The sequence below is a fragment of the Sminthopsis crassicaudata genome, chromosome 3, assembly GCF_048593235.1.
Source record: "Sminthopsis crassicaudata isolate SCR6 chromosome 3, ASM4859323v1, whole genome shotgun sequence".
Classification (NCBI taxonomy): domain Eukaryota; kingdom Metazoa; phylum Chordata; class Mammalia; order Dasyuromorphia; family Dasyuridae; genus Sminthopsis; species Sminthopsis crassicaudata.
The window spans coordinates 612,665,132-612,687,877 of record NC_133619.1 but is presented as its reverse complement, the minus strand read 5'-3'; the positions used below and the strand labels follow the sequence as shown (position 1 = coordinate 612,687,877).

Sequence of the window (22,746 nt, the reverse complement as noted above, 5' to 3'; positions counted from 1 at the left end):
ATTTATGAATAGACATAATATTCTTGACCTTTTATATAGGATTTTACCATTTGCAGCTTTTCCTTACAAAGGGAATAATACAAGAATCATCTCCCAGTTCATAGGTAACTGAGGCACAGAGATGTCTCCTCTAGGCCAAACAGCTGAATGTTCCAGAACAGGGACAATTATTTCCTTTGTGTTCGCTGGCAGCTATAAGGGGGGCTTTAAATGTGATATTGCTGTTAAATGGAACACTATTAGCAGCAAAAAGACTTTAAGTGATCTAGAAGAGTTCTAATTATGAAAAAATGAAAATCAAGGAAACTGTACCAAAGGCAAATAGTTTGTTTTGTTTTTTTTTAAGAAACCTAAGAAGCATTTAAATGTAAACATTTGTAAGAGGTGCAATTTAAAATAATACAAATGGATATATGGAAGAATTGCTAGAAAAGTTGAGGAATTTGGCAGTAAATGAATTTGAGAAACTGTTAGGTCTGCAGACAGGAACAGAAAATGAGCTACATAAATATATTACGGAACAGAGAGCATTCAGAATGAAAGTATTACAAATAGCTACTAGTTCATCATTGAGCATCAAAGAACCAGTTTTCCAATTGATGGCCTTGTGGTCAAGTATAATAGCTCCCATTTTGGCAGATGGAGAAATTGTAGATTTTTTTAAAAAGGTTCATTTTATCACATGGTCCAGCTCCAAGATAATTGTTTTTAGATGAGTGTTTCAGAATGTTGTCCATCAATCACTGGAATGAGAGGAACTTGTGGACCAATTTAAGTATTACTGAATGTACCATAGATTAAGGAGGAGAGATTTTTTTTTTTTTGAAAATTTTTCCTTCCAAGTGCTAATCCATTTATTGAAAATTAAATTTTGAAAACATTTTTACAGAAACCATAATGATTCGGTTATCTCTGCTTGTCTGGCCACATAAAATAAGCATCCTATGCACAGAATCCAATCCAGAGCAAATGAATGGATGTCCATCAATTGGACAATGGTTGGGTAAATTATGGTATATGAAGGTTATGGAATATTATTGTTCTGTAAGAAATGACCAACAGGAGGGATACAGAGAGGCTTGGAGAGACTGACATCAACTGATGCTGAGTGAAACGAGTAGAACTAGGGGATCATTATACACTTCAACAATGATACTGTATGAGGATGTATACTGATGGAAGTGGATTTCTTCAACATAGAGAAGAGCTAATCCAATTCCAATTAATCAATGATGGACAAAATCAGCTACACCCAGAAAAGGAACACTGGGAAACTGTGAGCATTTTTTTGTTTTTCTCCCCAGGTTATTTTTCCAATTCTTCCTTTGCAACAACAACAACAACAAAATTCAGTTCTGCACATATATATTGTACCTAGGATATACTATAAGATATTTAATATGTATGGGAATGCCTGCCATCTAGGGGAGGAGGTGGAGGGAAGGAGGGGAAAAATTCGGAACAGAAGGGAGTACAAGGGATAATGTTAAAAAAAAAAAAAATTACCTAGGCATATGTATGTACTGTCACAAAAAAATGTTATAATTATAAAAATTAAAAAAAATTAAAAAAAAAAATCCAATCCAGGGCTTCAGAACTTTAAAATTCATTATCATTTTTTTTTTCCCCAGGAACATTACATTCTGTTAACAATGGTTTTCACTTGCTCAAAAGAAACTTCTTTTCTTCTGTTAAATGCATTCCTGAGGAAAATGTAGTCATTTTACTAAAGGCCCCTTCACCAAGTAACAGAAGACACATACCAGAGTTAGGCAAGCAATCACTTTTATTCAGAGACCTGTCCATTGTATCATCACTTTCACCAAAGGGTTGTATTACTAAATTTGGACTAAAGGCAAATCTACCCAAACTCACAATAGTACTAGGGCACAGTTATTGGAACCCTTTCACACAACAATGACAACTAATTGGCTGAGGACACAGGAGTTCAGGAAAATCAGTCTGTTTCCAAAATTTGATGGAGCTTCTATTTTTTTTGAGAAGCCAGACAGATGGAAAACAATGTTAAAATCTCTGGAAAAGGGAAATGAGAAACTCAAATCAATTATCTATATCCCAAGTGCTAATTAACCTTATATCCACGACTGAAAATAAATAATGGAATCTCTACACATGCATCATTGCTCACCTAGTATAAAAGGATTTAGGGTTAGAAGAGCCTTTGGATCACCTAAGTTCTCTTCCTCATTTAGTGGCTAAGGATACTGTGGCCCAGAAAGGGGAAAATAAGTTGCCAAAGGACACAGGACTAATAAGTGGTAGAGTCAAAATTTAAACCCAAATCCTGGGGTGTCAAATCCTAATACTTGTCATCCAGCTGACTGATTAAAGCATCATCTGAGTGAGATGAAGAAATCTGTCATAGTTTTAAAGGGGCAAGAATCCTTTCTTCTCTGAAATCAGTACCAGACAATTCAGGGGACTTCAAGAAGAATCAACTACGTGTCTGATGCCAATTTATTCTGATATTTCGAAAGAAAGAATGTGTAGTTAAACCACAATAAATAAAAGCAAAAAATAAATTGGAAACTTTGTTAATAATTTACACTGTGGGTATTTCCCCAATTTAGACTGCTAGGAGGGAAGATGAGACTAGAATGGTCCCGTAAAAACATTATAAGCTATTATCCCTCTACACTTGCAGTACCAATGTTTTATATTATAAGTGAAGTTAAAATATGTGAATTCAGCTTTTAAAGTAGGAAAGATCAGGAGAGCTTAGGGAGGGGAGTGTCAAGCTGGCAACAATTTTTAAAAATGAATTTTATATAGTACTTTACAGTTTACAAAGCTCTTTCCATATATTATCTCGTTTGAGCCTCACAACAACCCTGTGAGGTAGGTACTAGAGGTATTATCATCCCCATTTTACAGATAGGAAACTGAGGCTCAGAAATATTAAGTGACTTGCCCATGGTCACAAAGTTAGTAAGTGTCAGGCTGGGTGTGAATCGACAAGTCCAGTATTCTCTCCATTCTGCTGGCCAGATTGAGTCAAAAACTAGAAGTTAATCCTTGGGAAATTTCTCCCCCCAAACCACCCACCCATCCCAATCCCATAAATAAAATCTGGAAGGAGGAAAAAAAAAACTCCCAAAGGGTTTGAAAACAATGGGGCTAAGGAGTTGTCAGGGTGGGGGTGAGGGAAACCCACAAAGGTTTTTCCAGACTTTCAGTATAGGTAGTAAATCTTAAATCCACTCTGAGATGCCAACTCATGTCTCCAAAAGTTTGTCACAGAAATACACCACCTCCTTGGACAGAAGCCCAGCCGAGCTTCCCAGGCATTTCCCAATGCTCTTCCTTGCCAGTCGGTCAAATCACGTCGGTGGCTTCTGGCCCGGCCTATGACATTCCTCTTCGGTGGCTTTTCTGAGCACAGGATGTGTCTTTCTCTACCGCCAAGCACGGTTCAGAAGCTTGACTTGAGCTAGTCTCTTTGTGATCATGGTGGCAAAGACCAAGCCAAAGAGGACGCTGCTGATCAACACATAGTCGTAGTCGTCTTTCAAGACGTCAAACTGCTTGGACGGGTAGACGCGGGTTTGGTAAATGTCCAGCCCATATGCCACAACCTGAGGAACCAGAGAGAACCCAAAGGAATTAAGAACAACAACAAAAAAAATCACCCCATGCTTCCATTCTGGGGGGAGCCAGGGATCCACGTCAGAATCTGAACGCTACAAAGGGCCTTAAAAACCAGATGGACTCACCAGACAGGTGGACTCCAGGCCAGAAGGAGCTGTGTAGATGCCTCTCATTCTGGAGATAGTCTGGTTGTAATTGATGAACCTCTCTGCATGGATCTGCACGTCTGGAGAATAGGGGATCAAATTCTCCTCTCTGCAAAGCAACCAAGTTGGAACAACACTGAAAACCCCCACTCCATCCAAATTACTCTCCAAGACCATGGCACAGCCTAATCTGCCAGTCTTGGTCCAGTTTGTGTTAAGCATCCCAGAAGCACCTTCAGCCTTGATTTCTTCGAGGAAGTGCTAGGCCAGCAGATCTTCCACATATTGTCCAAGCTCACTCATCATTTTCCCTCCTAAAACTTATGTGTTCTACCAGTGAATGCATCACCTAGGTTCGGAGTTCCAGACTGTTTTTCACTCACCCTGATCTCCCCCATCCACTCAGTCACCAAGTTCCTGTCAATTCCACTTCTTAAAATATGCATTCAGCCTATTCCCCTCCTCTTCCACAGCTTGTACTCTAGTCAAGACACTAATTTCCACTCTTCTGAAGTACTAGCGTAGTTTTCTTGGTGGTCCCCTTACCTCTAGGTCTCTTCCCTTTCCAATCTAAACTCACAACCACCAAAATAATCTTGTTATATACATACAAGTCTAATCTAGCCCCTTTCTCTATTCAGAAACCTCCTTTGGCTGCCCTATTGCCTACAAGAGAAATACAAACTCCTTACCCATTTTGGCACTACCACCTTCAAGAGTTTGTCTGAAACTTATCTTGTTCAGCTTTATTTCACACTTATTTCATGGAGTACTCTGAAAGTAGCTTTTTTAAAAAACCAAACTGGCCAAGCATTTTGTCCCTCCTCCCCCCCTCTTTTTTTTTTTGCACAGACCATCCCCTATAACACGGAACACATTTGTTCTTCCTCTCTGAAACTGAAGGTTTTCTCTTCCTCCAAGGAGTAGCTCAGAGTCTTCCATGAAACCTTCTGTTCATCCCCTCTACTCCCAACTACAGAGAATCACAAATTTAGACACAGAAAGGGCCAAAAGGGCCAAGCTCCTAATTAGATAGATAGGAAAAAGATCCCAGGAAGATAAGGGGCTTACTAAGGATCACATAGAGTGGTGACAGCAGGGGCCACTCAGAAACTAGCTCCAATTCCAGCAGGTTTTAATTGCCTTCCTCATTAGGACTAGTCCTCACCCTCAGGCTATTATACTGCCATGTCATCCCTGTATCCATAGCACCTAGCACAAACAGTTCACATTTAAACACATGTTTAATCCAAACTTTTCTCAAATAACCCTGTGAACCAAGTAGCACTTTTTAATTTCCATTTTACAGATAAAGAAACTGAGACTCTAAGAATATTAGTGTGACTTGCCCAAGATCACACAGAATTTGAACCTATGTCTCCCTATGCTAAATCTAGTATTCTTTCTATTGCACTGACACTGACAATAAGCAAGCTTTTAAAAAATGTTTACTGATTGGGATGCATTAAAGTGACAGGGAAATGAACAGCTTGGGAAACAATATTCAGTTTTGCAACAGCAGAAAAATAAAGAAAAATTAACAGCAGTTGGCTGGAAGAACGTTTATGTCATTTGAAGTGAAGAAAATATTACATGAGTCACCCTAGGATAGCCAGCATGATGAAACAGAACGCACGCTGGATTTACAGGAGGAAAAACTTGTGTTTAAATCATGACTCTGATATAAATTAGCTGGGTATGAGATCCCAGGACAAGTTAATTCATCTTTCTGGGCTATGTTTTGCTCATTTGTAATAGGGGAATAATATTTTCACTACCTAACTCACAGGGCTACTGTTGAAAAATTACTTTATAAACCTATGGAAATGGAAGTATTGGAAATTACTACAGTCATAAACTACCACCTGCCTCCTTCCCTTTTTTTTTTTATCTCTGAAACAATCCCCAACTTAATCCTTTCCCCTGAAAATCACATATGCCATTTTTTTCTCTATCATCTATAGTTGTCATCCCTCCTCTTTTTTTTTTTTTTTTTTTTTTTTTAAATCCTGTAAATATCCTAGTTTTAGTATTTACTGCTTCCTTTCAACCTGGATGAGCAAAATTTGGAATAAACATGACAAGGTATCCCAGAAATGGCACGGAAGTGTAATTTTACAGATGACCAATTTCAACGATCATACGTAACCTAAGACACTTATATACTAAAATCAGTGCTTGCAAGTTAGGGCTCCTTAAGGATCCTATGGGTTTCTAAGTCTCACCTGCTTTGCTCCGTTGGGATCTCAGGACGTCGAGGATCTAGCAGGGCCTTTGGGAGTGAAAGGATTGCTCCCGAGGGCAGCCCAACTGCAGAGAAAATAGACAACGAAATGAAAAACAAATGAACAAGTATTCTGATAACTTTGGAGAATAATTTGGAATTATGTCCATAGGGCTATATACGCTTTGATCAGCAATACCACTACTAGATGCACAGTAGCCCAAAGAGATTAAAGAAAAAGCTGATACAAAATAAAGTGAGTAAAATCAGATCATTGTACACAGTAACAGCAATATTGTTTGAAGACCAACTGTGAATGTGTTAGCTGTGATTAGTTAATCTAATCAACACAATGATCCAAGGCAATTCCTAAGGACCTATGATGAAAAATGCAATCTATTTCCAGAAAAAAAATTGATAAGAGTCTGAGTACAGGGGGAAGCATCCCTTTTTCCACTTTATTTTCCTTGGGTTACTTGTTTTGTTTTATATAACAGCTGATATGGAAATTGTTTTACATGACCTTATGTGTATAATTGTTATCATATTGCTTGCCTTCTCAATGGGTGGGGGAAAGGGACTAGAAGGAAAGAATTTGAAACTCAAAATTTAAAAAAATGAATATTATGTATTGGACTACCTGTTGTAATCTAGGGGAAAGGGTGGGGAGGAGGGGATAATTTGGAACTAGGCTTTGCAAGGGTCAATGTTGAAAAATTATCCATACGTATGTTTTGTAAATAAAAAGCTCTAATAAATAAATAAATAAATAAAAATAATAAAAAGAATGTTAAAAGGTAAATTTTAAAAAATAATTTGGAAAAAAATGATCTACTATCTCATTTGAATTTTACCTATAAGGGAAAGTGTATAAGTAATATTATCTTTACTTTACATAGGTGAAAATAAAGGAATAGAGAAAAAAGAATAAAATTGAGATTCCAGTCAGAGTTCCCTGATGTCAAATCCAGGAATCTTTCCTTTATACTACAGTTGCCTTTCACTGCCTTCTCACTTCTGTGGCCTACACTGAAGTCCACAGGCAATGAATATTCTGCTCTGATCTTTGTTTATTCCCTTAAAAGGGAAGTAAGTGCCACCAAGGGCTCTCCTAAGATACTCACTGAGTAAATGGCGACTGGTGATACCCCGTTCTGTGATGGTGGCTTCCATGGCACTGATGGATGAGGGAAAGATATATGACTGCTGGAGGACTTGAGGGAGCTGCGGGCGATCCAGGGAGCTAAAAGCCGTGGCATTGTACTGCTCTGTCCCTTCATACAGTTCCAGCACTGTGAACTCATTGCGGCGTGCTTTGGTGTTCCAATACTGGTACTACAGAGAAGAAAGAAACAGCTTGTGATCTGAGGGGATACTAGCCTGTTCCAAAGCTGCTGATTAACTCAATTGGTCAAGGAAGTTTGAAAAATATAGTGCCCTGCTAAAAACAGATGAGGGAAGATGGGGAAAATAACATAGTGCCCCCAATGCCTTCTAAACAATCTTACTAAATTTAAAAATATAGAATACTAGAAACCTAAGGGCTCCCAAACTAACCCAAGCTCCCCACAACAGCCAGGAAAAGGTTCTTCCCTCAACTCTCAGGCACATGCTAAGAAAGAGTTAAATTTTTATATAACCACAGAACATTTATGTAAGTGAATCACTGAAATTTCAGAGGGAAAGGGTCAATGCCTCATCTCTGAAGCCAGGGAAGCCTGCCTCCTACTGCCACAGGATTCTAAGATCCAAGAGCCTCATCTCTTGGATGACTCAGCTACAGTACGGAGAAAAGCTCAGTGTGCCGATCGTTCCTTACCACCACCCAATTCTCTGAATGTACAAGATGGACAGGTCCTTTGGCCTTCTTCTGCACGGAGGAATGGATGATACGGCCCGTAACACCATCAATGAGGTAGATGCCAATGAAGGTGCGCTCATGGTGCAGGTCTGTACTCTCTGTCACCACAGCCAGCAGATTGGGGTTCAAGCTCTAAAGGAGAGGGCAAAATAGAAAAGGCTCACATCAAGTCATTAGGAGACCAACAATCTTCATATCAAGATAAAATGAAGACCTCTCCCATTCCTTTGCTATAAAAGTCAGATGGGGATGAGATGTGTTGGTTCAGGAACAGTTGCCATAGATCATCAATAAAGCTAACAGTAAAACCACTGACAATATTCATCATGTTTGATGATCAAAGATGGCAGTTGAGTAGGATTTTGTAGTGCCCTTAGGTCCCCATAAACATCAATGATTCTAGACAGCTGATAGAAGCAAGTTATCCTTTTGAAAGATGAACACAGAAAACAGTTTAGCTGCAGTCCCTCAGTCTTAATCCTAACACCTGCTATTGGGTGTCCCTGCTCCTCTCCAGTCATCCAATCATCTGGAAGTTGTCCTCCAACTCAACACTATTCCTGCAGTAATCTCTTGGCTGCTCCCTCTCTCCACTGAGAGAGATCAAAACTATTATGTCCCTTGGTGACTTACTCTCCAATTACAAGGGTCTCTAAACTTGGGCAGATTATCCTTGGAGAGGTGTTAGTTATCATGGTTATGTCCTATAAGAATACTGCTGAGAGCCAACATCAAGGAGAATAAGAGGTCCTAAGTGCAGAAATGTACATATATCCTATTACTATGTGTTTTCAATCTGTACAGAGGACTTAACACGAGGGCCTCTGTCCTCCCTCACCACTACTCAAAGTACTGGAGCACAAACATCTGCCTCAACAAAAGTACCTTATAGAGCACACTGCGGTCGCCCATCACTCGGCCCTGGGAGTGCACATGCTCACTGGCCCGCTTGCCCTTCACCATCACTATTTTCTGTACTTCTGGTGGGATAGTCAGCTCCCAGCTCAGCTCTGTTGTCAAATCCTGAGGGAGAGACAAGGGAGAATTAGTTTTTCATTTTCAGAATATCCACAACTAGAAATGGTGCCTGTCAGAGCCAGAAGAAGGGTCATTGTGGAAGTTATCATGATCTATGATGGTGGATCTTTGTGCTAGGAAAAGCAGGAACCAATTCAAAGAATTCTCCAAACAAGAGAAAATTCTCACTGAATCATCATTATTAGCAATAACAGCATGTTTACACAATCTAAGCAGATTAAAGTTTGTTTTTGACGCATCTTTTACAGATGAGGCAATTGACAAAAATTTAATTGTTTAAAGTGAACACAACTGAGATCAGATGTGGCACAGGAAGACAGGGGCAACCTGTGGAGAGACTCGGGATAGACACCTTCCTCAGATGCTATGTGACCCTTGGCCTCTCTGAATGTCCAATTCCTTAATCACAAATAATGGAACTACTGTAGCCTCTCTGTCACTCAGGGTCACTATGTGGCTCAGAGAGAATGTATGCTTTCCAGCAAGCCATTTCTAAGCTGACCTCTTGCTGTTAAGGGGGTGGCACAAGGATTCCAGGAAGGTCTGTGTCATTCTCAATGGGCCTTAAAGACAATGATCAGAGACACCCCTGGTTTATATAGTTCTAGCACAGCAATTTCAACTCTGAGATGGCTGGTGATTGGCTCAATTCATTCCAGTCCTGTGATAATGAGACCAAGACCTTGTGTTTGTTTCTTATGGAAACCCGCAAACTTTGCTATTTCAGAGACAAACCACACCCCTCACCTAACTCTACAGTCTCACAAATCTTTCTAATAGGTATTCACGAAGGGACCTAGGAAGGACAAGGAAGTGGTCCAATAATTAGAGAATGACTGCTTAAAACACAATAAGTGAAAAATGTAAAAGTGCAAAAACAAAAAGGAAAAGTGCAAAAAACAAAAAGGAAAACAGGCTGAATAAAATTACAGAGAGCTGGTAGTACTGGATACTGGTTTTCTAATCAAATCTATTTGAATTTTTAAAATTTAAGATTTACTCCCTATTTGTTCTATGTGTTAAGAATGTCAATCAATATAAATATATAAAACATTATTAACAGTAATAATGATGATAATATGCATTTTTCATATTACATATGATTAACAAATGGAAAATAACAACAATAAAATATTTTAAAAAGAGAACCTGGGTAAAAATATAGCTGGACCAGGACAAGTATAAGCCACTCCTAAAAATAATCCAATAAATAAAATAGCTCAGTGATTCCTTCCCCCAACCTCTCTCCAGCTGGACAAAGGTTCTCATAGCTACTTTATTTGTAAGAGTAACACACTGTAACCTATTCAGCAACAACTGGGAAACAGTAGAATACATTGTAGACAAAGAAGGAAAACAATGTAGGAGAATATTATTACTTTGTTTAAAATGACAAAAAACATAAAGAAACATGGGAAGACATATTTAGTAATGCAGAGAGAAGGCAACATTAGAACAACAACAAAAACGTTCTAAGGACAGACAACAAACTAGGGAATAACACAAAGGATGGTAAAATTATCATAATTCTGTAATGATTTATGGTTTTCAGAGCATTTCCAACAATGACCACTGAGAGAGATAGTCTAAGCATTAGCTCTGTTTTATAAAAAAAGAAACAGAATATTATTGTTCTGTAAGAAATGACCAGCACGATGATTGCAGAGAGGCTTGGAGAGACTTACATGAACTGCTGCCGAGTGAAATGAGCAGGACCAGGAGATCATTATATACTTCAACAACAATACTATATGAGGATCAACTCTGATGGATGTGGCCATTTTCTTTCTTTCTTTTTTTTTTTTTTTTGAGGCTGGGGTTAAGTGACTTGCCCAGGGTCACACAGCTAGGAAATGTTAAGTGTCTGAGACCAGATTTAAACTCCAGTCCTCCTGAATTCAGGGCTGGTGCTCTATCCACTGCGCCCCCTAGCTGGGATATGGCCATTTTCAACAATGAGATGAATCAAATCAGTTCCAATAGAGCAGTAATGAACTGAACCAGCTACACCCAGCAAAAGAACTCTGGGAGATGACTATGAACCCCTACATAGAATTCCCAATCCCTCTATTTTTGTCAGCCTGCATTTTGGATTTCCTTCACACGCTAATTGTACACTATTTCAAAGTCCGATTCTTTTTGTACAGCAAAACAACTGTTTGGACATGTATACATATATTGTATTTAATTTATACTTTAACATATTTAACATGTATTGGTCAACCTGCCATGGGAGGGGGGGAGGGAAGGAGGGGAAAAATTAGAACAAAAGGTTTGGCAATTGTCAATGCTGAAAAATTACCCATGCATATATCTGGTATATAAAAACTATAATTAAAAAAAAAAAAAAAAAAGAAATTGAGTCTTGGAGGTATAGTCCCACACAGTATCAACAAGTATTAGAAATCAGGTCTCTTAAATTCAACAAAAACAAATTACTGTCATAAGTTCATCCTTTATAAAAATAAATAAATCATAATCATATAATTTTTTGGAATCATAATTTCTATTTTGATTATTGTTAGGCTAATGATCATTTTTTAAAATGGTTAGGTAGATTAAAATATCCCTCAAAACCTACACCCTTCTCATGTGGGCGGATAGTGAAAGGTGGCTCATTACTACACCTCTAACAACTCTAAACTCCAGTGCAGGTTGATCTTGCATTGAATTTGAAAATCACCACTTAATTTGGCTCCCCTCTCAGCTCATCTACATTGCAGACAAACCAACCAAACCACGTGGGGCTCTCCTAATGGAGGGGGCTCCTCTGTACCTTGCGCAGCCTGAATCCAGACAGTCGGCCCCGTTCTGAATCGACAAGATAAAAGAAGATGGAAGATGCCATCTCTTGTAACTGACGCAGGACATTTCGGCTGGCTGGGAAAGCCGTGACCTGGGTGGAACAGAGAAGGGGAAAGTCTGAGCAAGAAGGAAGGGGAAAGGCCAGCATTCTCTCTATTTTTCTAAGATTCATTATCATCTTCCCTTCAGGGATGCCCTTAGTCATTCATTAAGAATGAAATGTGGCAAGATTTAGGTGAAGCAATGGAATGTGTAAAGCAGCCATGGATATAGCTAAAATAGCAAATTAAATAATGTTAATAATAATGAGAATGGTAAGAACAGCAACAAAATGGGACTAAAAGGGTTAATAAATACACTAAACAGAGAGGGAGGCAGAAGGGAAAAAGTAATTTGTAGCAACTTTGTTATAGAGTTAATAATAACATTAAAAAACAAATTGTACGCTTTTCTGAGTTTTTAGTATTTTGCCATTTGACTATTTTACTGATGGTTAATAAGCTTATTTTAAAAAAAAGGAATACTACATAAGGTCTTAGAGGGGTAACAATATTAACTCCACTCACTTGAAGACCTATATTTGGTCACTTTAACAACTACTATAACAATAAAACTCTACTTAAGAAAAGTCTAACAGCCTTCAGTCTAGTTTTATAGAGAATAATCACACAACTTGAGATGAGCCCGAAGTGCAGACCAACCCAGAGCCAGAAGTCCCAGGTCGGGCACTCCTGGGGATGAGCCCTTGGCACGGCCCAGGTGCCACAAAGTACCTTATACTCGTCATCGATCAGCAGCAGTGCCTTGGCATAATCCTGGTCCATGATGGGCAGGAGCAAGGCTTGCAAGATGGGCCGCTTCAGCACAGGAGGCGCCACTTGGCTCCACTTACCAAAAATGGGGTTGAAGACATACAGAGAACTCCTTCCTGATTTCTAAAACAAGCCACCAAAAGTGTCAGAACCTACTTGAGGAGAAACCCGCCCAACCGGGAAACTGTAGCTTCCATGGTCCAGTCCTGCTCCCCAGGAGCCATTTCTGGGCCTTCCCCCTCCCTCACCCCTGGGCGGCTTCCATGCCGACTCCTGCTCCCCAGCAGATCCTGGGGCACATCCATGGAAAGCCACTGTGAATCAGAAAAATGGCCCCTTAAAGAGTTTCAGATCCTGTTTTCCAATGGGCAAAGAAAATGGCTGAGGAGCTCCCAAAGGGAACCCGAATCTGTATGCACAAAGCACACACACGCACACGTATATGACTGGGAGAGGCAAGTCTGTCCTCCACAATAAAAACTCATAATCCCAGTGGGTTTCAAGAGTTACAAAGAACATTTCCCACAACTCTATGAGGTCTATTATCCCCATTTTACAAATAAATAGATTTAGAGCAGCCAATTATTTTTCCAAGGTCATATAACTAGTGCTGGAGCCCAGACTTGACCCTGGGCTTCTAGCCTCAAACTCAGCATTCTTTTTGCTCCGCTGCTCCTCCTCCTAGCAAAGTAACACTCTGTGACAATGTGGAGCAGTCAGCAGAGGGCCAGCCTTGGGAGCAAGCTGCCCTGATGCCTGACCTAGAGCTGTGTGGCCATGCCCTCGTTTAACCTCTGGGTGACCCAATCACCCTGACCACTAAATTATAGGAAGTATGATTTGTATCTGCTCCAGGAGTTCCCAACACGGTGACACAAAGCCTTAGGAAGGCTGCACACTATCCCAGCCAGAGGCTCGCAGTGCCTGCTAAATATGCACAAGGTCATTATTATATACCATTACTATTTTACGCCACCTGCCAAAGGTCACAGCGCTGCTACACGGTAAGAACTCATAAAGGCAGAGGAAACAGCTGGCTCTGGAGCCAGAGGACACGGGGTCAAATGCTCCAATTGGCTGCGGGGCCACAGCCAAGCCCCTTGGTCTCCGGGGCCCCTCCCATCTTCAGTACCATCTGTGACCCTGGACACGGGCCCTTACAAATGAATCCTTGCCCTTCCCCCACCTCATCCACCAAGGTCTGGGGCACCAGGGGACCCCATCGCTTCTCCTAGCCCCCAGAGTCAGAGCCGTGGCCCTCACCTTGTCTTTCACCAGGAGAATGCACTGCGGGGGGTGGGGAAAGTGAGCTGTGGTTCTCTGCACCATCAGCTTGAAGGAGGAGTCCGGGTTGATGTTGGGCAAGTACTGCTTCCACAGGATGGTGCCCGAGCTGCTCTCGATGCCAAAGAGCTGTGGAAGAAGCAGCATTAGCTAGCATCCAGGAGGACAGCCGCGGGCCCTGCCCCAAAGCCTCCTGCTGCCAGAGTGCTTCCCTGACTCTTGGGGACCCAGTGCTGGGTATGGCCGCCGCCTTTGCCCTGTCTCCTAGGCTCCCTCCTTAGGCTTTCCCAGCTCTCGTTCCCATGCTCTGAACACAGGACCCCCGCAAGCTTGGCTGCGGGAGCTTGGGCCCCTGGAAGCTCTGCCTTCCTACCTTGCCCGAGGCCGTCACCATCACTACCATCTTCTGGAGGTTGAACTCATCTCTCGCCAAGTTGTCAATATTGATCTCGTTCTTGATCTGGCTCCGAGGCTTCCGAGCATCATAAAACATCTTCCACAGGTGGGCGGTCCAGGCCTGCAGCAGGATGAGCTGGGAGGACAGGCGCTTCAAGAACATCCCCAGAAGGCCGTCTGGAGGCAGGGAAGATGGAATGGATTTTGGGGCCAACCCCTGAGAACGGGGAGCCCCCCGGGGATGCTTAAGTCACACACACCAGACTACTAGCTCACAATTCATTTTCCAACCTGAAGCTCTAGTGTCTGTGCAAACAGCCTCTGGCAGGAATTTGGAGAGGAGCGGTTTGAGGGATGGAGGTTCAGCCGAGCAGAGTCATAGCCATGATGTTAACAATTCCGCCATTTTATTCTCAATTCACCACAACCCCTGGGAGGTTTTTGTTCTCCCAGAATTCTTTTGCTCACCATGAAACCTTGACTACTTCCTGTCTCCATCCCCCTTTTCTCCAAAGGGCTTTACTACCAAAGCAAGTCTTCAGCACCTCCTTCCACTCTAGAAAGGAGGGCCACCCCATAGCTCCTGTCTACGTGGCTAGGGCTAGTGCTCCCCTCTCAACTCAGGGAATATAAGAGTGATTGGCAAAGAGACAAGTCCAAAGCACAGCAAGCAGTGGGGGCTATTCTGGGGCCTCTATGTTGGGCCCCCAGCAACAATTCCAGATGAGAAAAAGCTGCCAAAGAAAGCTAGCAATGTGAGCAGGCAAAAGGCAAGAGAACAGTAGAGAACAGGCTTTACCTTGAATGGCTGGATCCAGGCGGCGGAAACAAAGAGGGAAGGTGAATTAACCCTTAAGGTACAACAATGGGGGAAGGGGACAGGAAGGAGAGCAGGGTCAAGGTCAGTTTGGACCCCAAGCACTGCAAGGACTGGGAGTGGGGATGGCTCTGGAGGCCACATGAATGGGGTATTCAAAGGGAGGCAAGAGTTCATCGCCTTAGTCTCCTCAGACCCTTGGCATTGTGTCCTGTGGGAAGCCGGGCTGGTGTCTGGCTGAACTACAATCACTACCACCTCTCCCTCCAGCCAGTGAGGCAGAGTCAGAGCAAAGGCACAGTTACAGCCAAGTCTCCCTGGCCAGGGACAATGAGGCATCCAGCTCTGGGTCTAGGGAGACACCGATGCAAGAGTGGGGAGATGGCTTTCTTGGTCTGAATGATAAACTCCCTTTGCAAGTCCAAAAGAGAGAAGTAGAAACATGCTCATCCAATTGGGTGGCTTCCCGAAGCCCCCGTCCTGCGGGTCCTGTGGATCCTCCCATAGCAGGAGGATAGCATACTCCTCACCTGCCTTCTTGCCAAACTCTCCTTCCAGCTCAGCCTGGGCACCTGTCAGGGGCAGGTCCACCATCTCCAAGCTCACCACTTCTGCCAGTGATTCCTCTCGGCTCCAGAGCAACATTTTTCCAGCTGGAGAAAAAACCAAGTCGATAAGGTGCACCCGAGGTTTGAGTCATCCACAAAGAAAAGCCCTGCTCCAGGGCCCACAGTCTCTGTGGGGGCCCAAGGACTAGGCTGAGAAATTGTCTTCAGGAGGGTCCTAAGAAAGAGGGACCGGCTTTGTCCTGGGCTTAGTCCCTGAAGGTAGAATGAGATTTCTAGATTTAGGCAGTTTCTAGGAAGATTGTGGCTTAGTACAAAGAAAAGCCTCCTTGCAATCCAGGAGGCAGAGGCAGAACAGGCTCCTCCTGGGCCACTGGGCTCCCGAGCTCAGGTCTTCAAGCAGACACACATAAGTGTCCGAGTCCCCAAGCTCTGAAGGGCCCTTTGGCCCAGAGAACCTAAGATCCTGTTAACATTGATATAAAAACAAAGGCTGTTGGGCCATACTGTCCTAGAGGGAAGTAGCTGACAGAGCCTACTCACCCAGCTGCTGAAGAAAGAGAAGTAAGTGGTCATCCGTCTGCACCAGAGCCCGATAGCCCACTGAATCGTCCTTCTTCAGGAAGGCCTGGATATATAGCTGAGCAGAGGGGCAAGAAGAGAGCGCCTGTGAACACAGCCCCAGGATTCCGACCAGGGATCTTTACCAAAATGAAAAGCCCCAAACAAGAAGCACCGCCTGGGACCCAAAGAGGATCCTGCTTCCTACAAGAGGAGCAATAGTGTCTCTATCCTGGTTTGGGAACTTGCCCTCAAGCTCACATTTTTTACAGGCATATTTCACTCACCCTATTTATATATTCCATTAAATAGAAGGCAGATTAGTGCCTCCATTTTACAACTGGAGAAACCAAGGCACAGAGCAGTTGACTCACTTAAATTCACGTCATGCGTCAAAAGCAAAGCCAAGATTAAGAAGCCTGATCCTGGAGTTCTACCCCAGCAGAAGCTCGATACAACCTTTCCACACTCTGACACTCGGGGTACTCCATAAAGAGATAAATGCCCACTGAAAAAGGAGCTCGGTAAAGGCTCCTCACTGCACCTACCCGCTCAGGCCGGGTGCCATTCTGCTCCAGGCTGAAGGTGATTGAGGTGTCAAGCAGCCGCCGTCCCGTCTCCGCCAGGTACAGGTTAATGGTGTAAGTTTGGTTAGTGCAGACAAGGGCTTCCTGAGGAGACAAAGAACTCAGAAGACTGGGGCCTTATGAGAATGGGGACCTGACATGTGGCCTCAGGGAAGAGCCCCCAGCAAAGAGGCCAAGTTGGGGGTTTGTCACCAAGCAGCATAAATCACGGAGCCCGAAGGGGCAGGGCCAGTGAAAGGGATCCATCAGCAAGATGGAGCGCTGAAGGGCCACAAAGGACAATCTGTCAAGGCACTGGGTACTAGCCAGGGTCACCCATCTCCCCTGGCGAAAGCTCAGGAACAAACGAACACTCAATTTTACCAGCTAACCAAAACCCCAGAAGAGACTTATGTTTAAGGGAAGGCCTAAGGAAGGAAACCTAAGTTCCCATTTCCCAAGTTATCTCCTCCTTCTAAAGCAGATGTAGACACCTGGCTTTATTCCTGGTGCCCTGGAAGCCCTGTATGAAGGTGGTCAGAGCCCCAGATGCTTGCTTCCCAAAGCCAGGAATCCTGCCTCCTCCCCTGCTTCCATAACTTACTGCAAGTTCTGATGGGTCAGATCCGGATGTCCAATCCTGTCTTACCTGTGTGCTTGACTTGTCTGAAACATTCTTTGTCACTGTCTCTTCAGCACTCCCGCCTTTTTGCTAAGGAAAGAAGAAAGAAGAAAAAAATCATTTATTATCCACAAAAACAAACGTTCCTCTATGGGTCTTCATTACTAAACTGAGGACTAAACCTATTTCTCATCAAGTCTGGTATTTTTATATCACTCCCATCAGAAAGCCCAACCAAACCCTAATACTCCCAAAGACAAGTCGTTTAACCTATTTGCCCCAATTTCTTCAAATGTTTTTTTAAAAGAATGGAAATAACAGCACCTAGCTCTCACAACTATTGTGAAGATCAAATGAGATAGTATTTGTAAAGTGTTCAGCCGAATGCCAGCTCTCAATGAAGCTAAGTCTTATCTTTAATTGAGTCGATTATTCCAGAAATGAATTCTCGTTCCAGAGCAGAAGCAAGCGTCCCACAGGCCTAGGCTGAAATGGACACTGGTGCTCTGGAAGCCCCGGGTGTTGAAACTTTGGTGCAGCCCCACAGGTATTCAGGAAGAGGTCTGGGTGACCCCAGGCACATCATGGAACACTCCATGAAGGGAAGATCAGCATACTTGTGCTAACTTTTTCACAACACTTCTAAGGGCAGTGCTTTGCAAGCCTTCAAGTAGCCCAGAAACATGAGAATTTGTATTCTCTTTGAGCTAACTACATGTCTCCCCAGTAGTAGCAGCATCCTTATGATTATTCATGTTCTGCCCCCATAGAAGGAAAATAGCCCTTGTTCGCCAAGGCACATACTCACAGTTTCAGTACGGCAGGTCATCACAGCGGCCACAGTCTTCTCCCCACTGGTCCCAAAGCTCACTAGAGCAGTCTGGAAGATAGCGGAGGGTCAATCCCTAAATGACGATCATATGTACCTGAGCCAGTAACTATGGCAGAATGGCACCTCTTCAAGAAGGCCTGAGGTTTTCCAGAAGGTCTAGGGTTGGAGGAGCCTCCAGACCTTTTTAGAATTAAACCCACAGTCAGAAGCCCAAATCCCAGCATCTTAGCACCTATGAAAGGTCAAAAATAAAGTTCTCAATGTTGGAGAAGTTAACTCCTGGATCAGCAAGAATCATGCATTTATATAGTTTCTGCAAAACCCAAAAGATTCTACAGTATTTCCTTCTTCCAAGAGGATGCTGAAGGAGAATCACCTTCTGTTCCCAAGGCTAACATAGCCCAAACCAGTTCATGCTGACCTCAGGGACCTGTTACTGACTGGGAGCCTCAAGAAAATTGTCTTTCTTACATCAGAGGCCCCAAAGCTGAGGTCCCTTGAGTCCTAGGATTTCTTACCTGTGGGAAACTTCGGAGGAGACCCAGGCCTTCTGGGCGGTGCTGCAACAGAGCAAAATGGCTGGGGGCCAGCTGCAAGAAGAACTGTGACCTGGAGGCACTTGTGGGACTGGGCTGGGTGGGCAGGACCCAGGGCTGGAAACCTTGGCCAAATTCTAGCTCAAGAGCCTGAGAGACAGGAGAAAGAAGTGGAGCAGCATCATACAAGGGTCCGTCGCTATACTCTTGCAGGGGTCAGTTAGTAGGCAGTGCGAGGCTCTAGGAGCAGCTCAGGAGGGCTAGGGCCCAATCCAAATCAGGCTGCCCAAGGAAAGGCAGGTGACACATATACCCATGCTCCATGAATAATGAAGCCTGCCAGAAGCCTGAAGCTTCTTGGATGCTCCCAAGCTCCAGAAGCAGATGGGGGTCAGATGACAAGTGAGTCTCTAGGGCCTGAGCCTCAGAGAAGCCTTCTGTCCTCCCCCCCCCCCCCACACACACACCCAAAGGCCAGGCCCCCACAGGGAGCAAGAAGGCAGGGAGATTCTGGTCTCTCTCACCTGTAGTGGGGTTCTTTTCATCTCCTCTTCTGTCTCCAGGGCCAAAGTGAAAAGGGAACGGGTGCCTGGGTCAGGGCACACCAGCACAGCCTTGCCCACCACACCACAAACCCCACTTAAGCTCTTCAGCCACGGTGCAGACACCCTGACCTGGGGGACAAAACAGAAGAGGAGAATGTTAGGCTCTAGTCCAATGCCTTGGCCACATTTTGGATAAAGATACAGAGATCCTAGTTGTGGTTAGTTTTTTGGCCAGTCCTAGGATTTTGCTGGTGTAAAACTCCTGCCCATGCAAACTGGCACCTGTTCCACAAATTACAGTCTCAGAGGTTAAAGGTCTATGTCAGAGATGGCAGGCAAACCCAGGGACTGCTAAGTCGTCAGATCTGATTTTCCCCAATCAACTGCTGTACAGGGTTCTCTGAAATTAATTCTATATTGCTGTGCCTTCCTCTTCTGGAGGAAAAAGATCCTACCCTTCCATGGGGGGAAACCACCATCCCAAGCCTTCTTACGTCCCTCCCTGGCTGAATGTAAAATCCTTTATTTGGTAACTATTAGAAAGAACAGATTTGATGTAATCCCTGACATTTGAGTCAGGCACTACTGAATTCCTTCAGTGCCTCATCGTGGTATAAAGGTGACCCTCAAGGACCCTACCACTCTGTGATAGATGAGAATAGAGGGAGGGGGGAAGAAACAGCCCAGGCTGACAGGCCTTAGCATAGCTTGGGGATGGTGTCCGAGACCCAGCTCAGTGAAAGCATGGCCAGCTCCCCAGACAGTGAAGGAAGATGAAGCTCAAGACCACAGCAGCTCTCCAAAGGCCCGCTACCTGAGTTGGCAGAGGCAGGATCTAGCCTAGTGAAATGTCAGATCCTCTAAGCACTAAGTTATAATGCTATTATTCTCCAGAGCTCTCTCTAGTATAGGGGAAAGAACCCTGCGTAAGAGTTCAAGCCCTGATTCTGACCCTCACTAGTAAGGTGACATTGGGCAAGTCATCTCTCTGAACCACAGTTTCTTCTTCTGTAAAATGAAGGTACAAAGGCATTGTTGCCTATGCATAGCCACTGCCAGAATTAGGAAGTCCTGGACTGGCTCCACTTGTGATGTGTATTGCGGACCCAGAGCAACTAAGCCTCTATGTTGCTCTAAGCTGCAGAGAAGCTGCCAGTCTGCACCAGTGCTCTACAATTCCCTCTCAATTAGTATACCCAGCACAGTACCCTTCACCTATCCAACTAGATTAGCTCTCCTCCCCAACCTTGCAGGATGAAAATAGCTGGGACATTCTCTCCCAACAGCCCTGTTGCCCAGTACAGGACATACCTGCTGAACCATCTCACCATCTTCCACGTGAAAGGTCACAACATTCACGTGACTGTTGGGTACAACCCCCAGGACCCACAATACTCCAGTGCCATATGAATACACCATCTGATACTGAACACTCTCACTGAAAGAAGAGAGAGAGGGCAAGAGACAATAGGTTCAACCTCAGGACCACATAACCTTGGGCTGGTCACCCCATGTCCGCAGCCACAATCCCCACCATGAAACCATCAAAATGAGCTCCAGGGATCCCAATCTCCCTCTGGCCGCCTCCCTGGTGCTATTCTTTTCAAGTCTCTTTTTCAATAGCAAAATCTTTGAGAATCCCCTCGGCCCTCTTCCACACCCATGCTGTTTCAATCTTATGTTAAAACAGTCCCTTCAATTCAGCAGACTAAGCAAGTTTGGGAACCCAATCTATCAATGGACAACCATAAGTGAGTTAACTCTCCCGCTCTAAACTTTCCCTCCCCACAAAGTGACCTCCAGGTTCAACCAAATCCCAGGGGCACAGACCTAGACAAGGTCAGACATTAAATACTGAACTTGAGATGGCCCCATAATGAAATCTCTTGCAACTTTGTCAGGAATGAGACAATGGAAAGGTCTTTGAGAATTATGAAGAGGATATAACAGTCACAAGCAGGAAGTCCCCACCTCTTTGGAAGCTGTTCCATCCACTTTTGGTGTCCGTTAGATAAGTAATGAAGAGTGAGAGTGGTCTTTTTCAGCACAGCCACATATTTCACCACATCTTGTAAGCCCACCAGGCTGGCCATCTGAAAACTGAACACAGGAAAGAATAGGGGAGATCTGGCCAGAGGTTCAGTCTGAGGGAGGCCAAATGAGGGCCAACCATTTCCTCCTGCCTCTCTAATCTAACCCAATTATTCCCATCACCTCCCAGAGCCATATTATAGCAAGAGGTCCATCACTACGAGGCAATCGAGGACTACTGCCATTCACACTGCTGCTTTCTTTCTAACAACCTCTGCTTGTAGCTTCTTTTTCTCAACCCAACCTCTTTACCCATTAAAATGTTTCAATGAACTAGTAAAGCAGAAGCCAAGAGAAACATGCAATTCCACATCAACAACTAAGCAGTAATCTAGAGAAACTCCTGTGGTGTTAATTTTCTCCTAGCAAGCAAGACAAAACAAAATCAGCCCACCTTCCATGATAAAAAGAAAGGAATGCAAGTACAATTGCCTCAAAAACCTAATCAAATACTTAGTAATAGTTGCAAGTAAATACAAAAACTCAGGTGGCTTACAGGTCTGAAATTCTAAAATGTAGATGACTTCACTCCGTGTCTGCCTACCTATATTATTTCTGAAGCTTGGCCTCCTAATGAGACAAGCCAGTTGTAAGGACCAGCCCTGATATGTCCTGGCTGTGTGACCATAAACAAGTCCCTTACCTCCTCAGAGCCCATTTGCTCATTTATAAGTAAGGAAGGACAGAAATTATACAACCTTTCTTACTGGGATGTAGATGATAAGACTCTGTAAAGTTTAAAGTACTAATTAAATTTCAGTTATTATTATTATTAAAGAACCACTTGAGTATTATACGAGAACAAAACAGTATCAAGTACAGAGTTCTGCACACAGTAGGTACTCAATATTCTTAATAAATGAAATGTATAGTTCTATAATCCCCAACATTAGGCACTGAGAATTGAATGTACAGTGTGCTAATTTCTAGAATTTCTGGGTAAATATTTAAGAGGTTAATGGAATGTCCAGAAACACCTATATTTTGGTGAGTTGCAGCCAATATTGTCTCAAGCAAAATGAAACAACATTTCCCTACCTGCCAGAATCCAAGGACATCTCCCAGTTCAAGCCTCCAATGTTGGTCTCCCAGGAGCGCAGGATCCGGCCCCCATTGGATACAGTGAGTGCATCTGGAGAAGAAAAGTCCAAAATTATCCCTATGATAATATCCCTCTGCAACTCAGCAGTTTCCTAAAGTCTTGAGGATGCCCCTCTCTGATGAAACCTAACAGTTAATATAGGGATACTTTGTCCTTTCTCCAATACAAACTGCCAAAGAGGAAACAATTATATGGGGACAAGGAGACACCTCCCTGTTGAAAACAAACCACATCTCTGCTTACCTTGACCATGAAGAAGCATGGCATCAATAGTTCCCTCTTGAGTACCCTTGTCTACATGGCGCCACACTAAAAAGCAAGAAAGAAAAACTG

The 22,746-nt window shown here is 43.4% G+C and overlaps 1 protein-coding gene across 1 annotated transcript in view; it reads right to left on the bottom strand.

Annotated features, from left to right (window-relative positions):
- Nucleotides 1–1,767: 1,767 nt before the first annotated feature.
- Nucleotides 1,768–22,746, bottom strand: part of EMC1 (ER membrane protein complex subunit 1) — a 33,879-nt gene continuing 12,900 nt past the window's right edge. The window contains exons 3-23 of the mRNA XM_074306078.1: nucleotides 22,657–22,722; nucleotides 22,350–22,443; nucleotides 21,192–21,320; nucleotides 20,532–20,658; nucleotides 19,200–19,349; nucleotides 18,658–18,825; nucleotides 18,116–18,187; nucleotides 17,335–17,397; nucleotides 16,668–16,790; nucleotides 16,102–16,198; nucleotides 15,523–15,645; nucleotides 14,153–14,352; nucleotides 13,759–13,908; nucleotides 12,457–12,618; nucleotides 11,655–11,774; nucleotides 8,726–8,863; nucleotides 7,799–7,972; nucleotides 7,104–7,314; nucleotides 5,981–6,065; nucleotides 3,735–3,864; nucleotides 1,768–3,596 (exon numbers count right to left, since the gene is read on the bottom strand). Coding sequence (XP_074162179.1) covers nucleotides 3,417–3,596; nucleotides 3,735–3,864; nucleotides 5,981–6,065; nucleotides 7,104–7,314; nucleotides 7,799–7,972; nucleotides 8,726–8,863; nucleotides 11,655–11,774; nucleotides 12,457–12,618; nucleotides 13,759–13,908; nucleotides 14,153–14,352; nucleotides 15,523–15,645; nucleotides 16,102–16,198; nucleotides 16,668–16,790; nucleotides 17,335–17,397; nucleotides 18,116–18,187; nucleotides 18,658–18,825; nucleotides 19,200–19,349; nucleotides 20,532–20,658; nucleotides 21,192–21,320; nucleotides 22,350–22,443; nucleotides 22,657–22,722 — 2,762 coding nt within the window. The 3' untranslated portion in view covers nucleotides 1,768–3,416. The remainder of the gene's footprint in view (nucleotides 3,597–3,734; nucleotides 3,865–5,980; nucleotides 6,066–7,103; nucleotides 7,315–7,798; nucleotides 7,973–8,725; nucleotides 8,864–11,654; nucleotides 11,775–12,456; nucleotides 12,619–13,758; nucleotides 13,909–14,152; nucleotides 14,353–15,522; nucleotides 15,646–16,101; nucleotides 16,199–16,667; nucleotides 16,791–17,334; nucleotides 17,398–18,115; nucleotides 18,188–18,657; nucleotides 18,826–19,199; nucleotides 19,350–20,531; nucleotides 20,659–21,191; nucleotides 21,321–22,349; nucleotides 22,444–22,656; nucleotides 22,723–22,746) is intronic.